The following is a 3032-nucleotide window of genomic DNA, read 5'->3' on the forward strand; positions in this document are numbered from 1 at the left end:
AGGATGAGGCAGCAGGGAAGGACAACCCTCTGCTGCTGAAGCGGGCTAAAGACGCCTTGCTGCTGCTGCACGATCAGGTGCTGCTGCTGCTGCATCTGCTGCTGCTGCTGTTGCTGCTGTTGCTGTTGATGCTGCAGATCTATTTGCTGCTGCTGTTGCTACGGCTACTGTTGCTGCTGCTGCTGCTGCTGCTGCTGCTGCTGCTGCCTGACATCTCTGCTGCTCCCTTCTTCTCAGCAGCTGATTGCTGCTTCGTATGCATGCAATGAACATATCTGCTTCTCTCTTTCTGCTGCTGCTGCTGTTGCTGCTGCTGCTGCTGCTGCTGCTGCTGCTGCAGGTGCGTGTGCAGCTGCAGCAGCACGAGCCTGAGCTGCGTGTGGTGTGTCGTTCTCTGGGCCGCCTGGCGCTGCAGTGTATAGGCAGCTTAGTCCGCGTGAACTTTGCTGCTGCTGCGCTGCTGCTGCCGCTCTGCTCCTCCTGGGGCCTCGGGGCCTCTCTCGCCCGCGTACGCCTCGATGACCCCTTCTTGCTGCAGTGAGTCTGCTGCTGCTGCTGCTGCTGCTGCTGCTGCTGTTGGTGGTGGTGGTGGTGGTTGTGGCGGTGGTAGTGGTGGTGGTGCTGCTCCTGCTCCTATGGCTGCAGCAGCAGCTGTCTTAGACCTTTACACGCTGGCGCTGCTGCTGCTGCTGCTGCTGCTGCTGCTGGGGAGAGGCTTCGTTCATTGTGGTGTGTTGTGGATCTTGCTGCTGTTGCTGCTGCTGTTGTGTGTTGCTGCTGCTGTTGCTGCTGCTGCTGCTGCTGCATGCAGACAGCTGCAGCTACCTGCGGGGGCGACGCCTGCGCTGTATGGCCTCAACTTCATGGAGGTGAGACCTCGAGCTGTTGCTGCTGCTGCTGCTGCTGTTGCTGCTGCTGCTGCTGCTGCTGCTGCTGTTGCCACTGGTGCTAGGGGAGAGGTGCAGCAGCTGCTGATGGGGTTGTCGTTGCTGCTGCTGCTGGGTTTGAGTTTGCTGCTGCTGAGGTGTTTGTTTGCTGCTGCTGCAGGTAGCTATCCCCTTAGGCGAGGCGGCCACGACTCAGACTGGGGGCAGCAGCACAATGCAGCAGCAGCAGCAGCAGCAGCAGCAGCAACAGCAGCAGCAGCAGCAGCAGGCGGGAGCGATGACCCCCGTCGTTGTGCGGCTTGAAGACGGCGTGGCTTCGCAGCCCGAGCAACAGCAGCAGCAGCAGCAGCAGCAGCAGGGCGAGCAGCAGCAGCAAAGCCAGCAGCAGCACCCGCAGCAGCACCCCCCGCAGCAGCAGCAGCAGCAGCAGCAGCAGCTGCGGGGCTGGTTGATACCTGCTGAGCAGCGCAGCAGCAAGAAGGCGCTGATATGCATGCACGGATGGCTCTCCAACAGACAGGGCTGTCTCCCCTTCCTCGCAGCAGCCAAAGAGGTGAGAGAAATGCTGCTGCTGCTGCTGCTGCTGCTGCTGCTGCTGCTGCTGCTGCTGCTGTTGCTGCTGCTGCTGCTGAGGGGCAGGCTGCCGTTGTTACTACTGCTGGTTTTGCTGCTGTTGCAGCCTGTGCTGCTGCTACCGATTCTGCTGCTGCTGAGCTATGCAGCAGCAAGGCTGCGGCATTATGATTTGCTGTTGCTGCTGCTGCTGTTGCTGCTGCTGTTGCTGCTGCTGCTGCTTCTGCTGCAGTTGAATCTGCACAAGGACCACCACATTTTGCTGCTGGATATGCGGGGTAGCGGCGACTCTCCTGCTGTTCGCGGCGCAGCAGCAGCAGCAACAGCAGCAGCAGCAGCAGCAGCAGCAGGAGTTCCCCCCTGCAGCAGCAGCAGCAGCAGCAGCAGCAGCAGCAGCAGCAGCGGGGATTGCTTTGCTGTTGAGGCAGCAGTGTCGCAGCTAGCCACAGATGCCCGCGATGACCTCGCTGCAGCAGTTTGCTTCCTAAAAAATAATTTTGCTGCTAAACAAATTGGGGTGTATGCACAGGGGGGAGCAGCAATGGGCGTGCTGCTGCTGGTAATATATACTACAATACCTGCTGCTGCTGCTGCTGCTGCTGCTCCTGCTGCTGCTGCTCCTGCTGCTGCTGCTCTTGCTGGGGTTGCTGCTGATGATGCTTTTGCTGCTGATCAGGCTGGTTGTGCTGGTGCTGCTGGTTTCGCTGCTGCTGTCGTTTTTGCTGCTGCTGCTGCTGCTTTTTTTGCTGCTGCTGCTGTTCTTGCTGCTTCTGCTGCTGCTGCTGCTGCTGTTTTCCTTCCGTGCGTTTCTGGGCCGCATGTTGCAGTTGCTGCTGCTGCACCTCAGCTCCGCGTAATTCCGCCTCCTGCTATTGCTGTTGCTGCTGCTGCTGCTGCTGCTGCTGCTGCTGTTGCTGCTGCTGCTGCTGCTGCTGCTACTGCTGCTGTGGATTGCAGAGGGGTGAGGAGGAGTGGCTGCAGCAGCAGGGGGTGTCACTGCAGCAAGTGCTGCTGGACTCCCCCATATGCAGCGCAGCTTCTCTGCTGCAGCAGCAAGCTGCTGCTCGCCCCGTTGCTCGTTCGCTGCTGCTGCTGCTGCAGCACCTCTCGTGGGGCCTTGGCAGCAAGTAAGTGAAAACACAGCAGCAGCACCAACAGCAGCAGCAGCAGCAGCAGCAGCAGCAGCAACAGCAGCAGTAAAATTAGCGATACAAAAGTAGCTGCAGCAGAGCCAGCAGGGACCGTTTCAACAGTAGCAACCCCAGCAGCAGCAGCAGCAGCAGCAGCAGCAACAGCAGCAGCAGCAGCAGGAGAGGTTGTTTGTGTATATTTCAGGCGTGCAGCAGAGCTGCGGCGGCTGCGATCGCTGCTGTCGTTGGAGTGTATGGACAGCAGCAGCAGCGTGGTTATCCTCAGTGCAGCAGACAAGCTCAACCTGTGGCAGCTGCTGCAGCAGCAGCTGCTGCTCCTCGATGAAGACAAACGCCCACGGTCAGCCACTTGCTGCTGCTGCATCAGCAGCATCAGCAGCGTCAGCAGCAGCAGCAGCAGCAGCAAGTGTGTATTTGTGTG

At 59.8% G+C, this 3032-nt stretch overlaps 1 protein-coding gene across 1 annotated transcript in view; it reads left to right on the forward strand.

Annotated features, from left to right (window-relative positions):
• Nucleotides 1-3032, forward strand: part of EMH_0082130 (uncharacterized protein) — a gene marked incomplete at both ends in the record, with an annotated part of 4372 nt that overhangs the window by 493 nt on the left and 847 nt on the right. The window contains 6 exons of the mRNA XM_013494251.1: nucleotides 341-537; nucleotides 812-869; nucleotides 1048-1440; nucleotides 1693-1935; nucleotides 2418-2587; nucleotides 2796-2951. Coding sequence (XP_013349705.1) covers nucleotides 341-537; nucleotides 812-869; nucleotides 1048-1440; nucleotides 1693-1935; nucleotides 2418-2587; nucleotides 2796-2951 — 1217 coding nt within the window. The remainder of the gene's footprint in view (nucleotides 1-340; nucleotides 538-811; nucleotides 870-1047; nucleotides 1441-1692; nucleotides 1936-2417; nucleotides 2588-2795; nucleotides 2952-3032) is intronic.

This window comes from Eimeria mitis, genomic scaffold (genome assembly GCF_000499745.2).
Source record: "Eimeria mitis Houghton genomic scaffold, Emh_scaff109, whole genome shotgun sequence".
Taxonomy (NCBI): Eukaryota; Apicomplexa; class Conoidasida; order Eucoccidiorida; family Eimeriidae; genus Eimeria; species Eimeria mitis.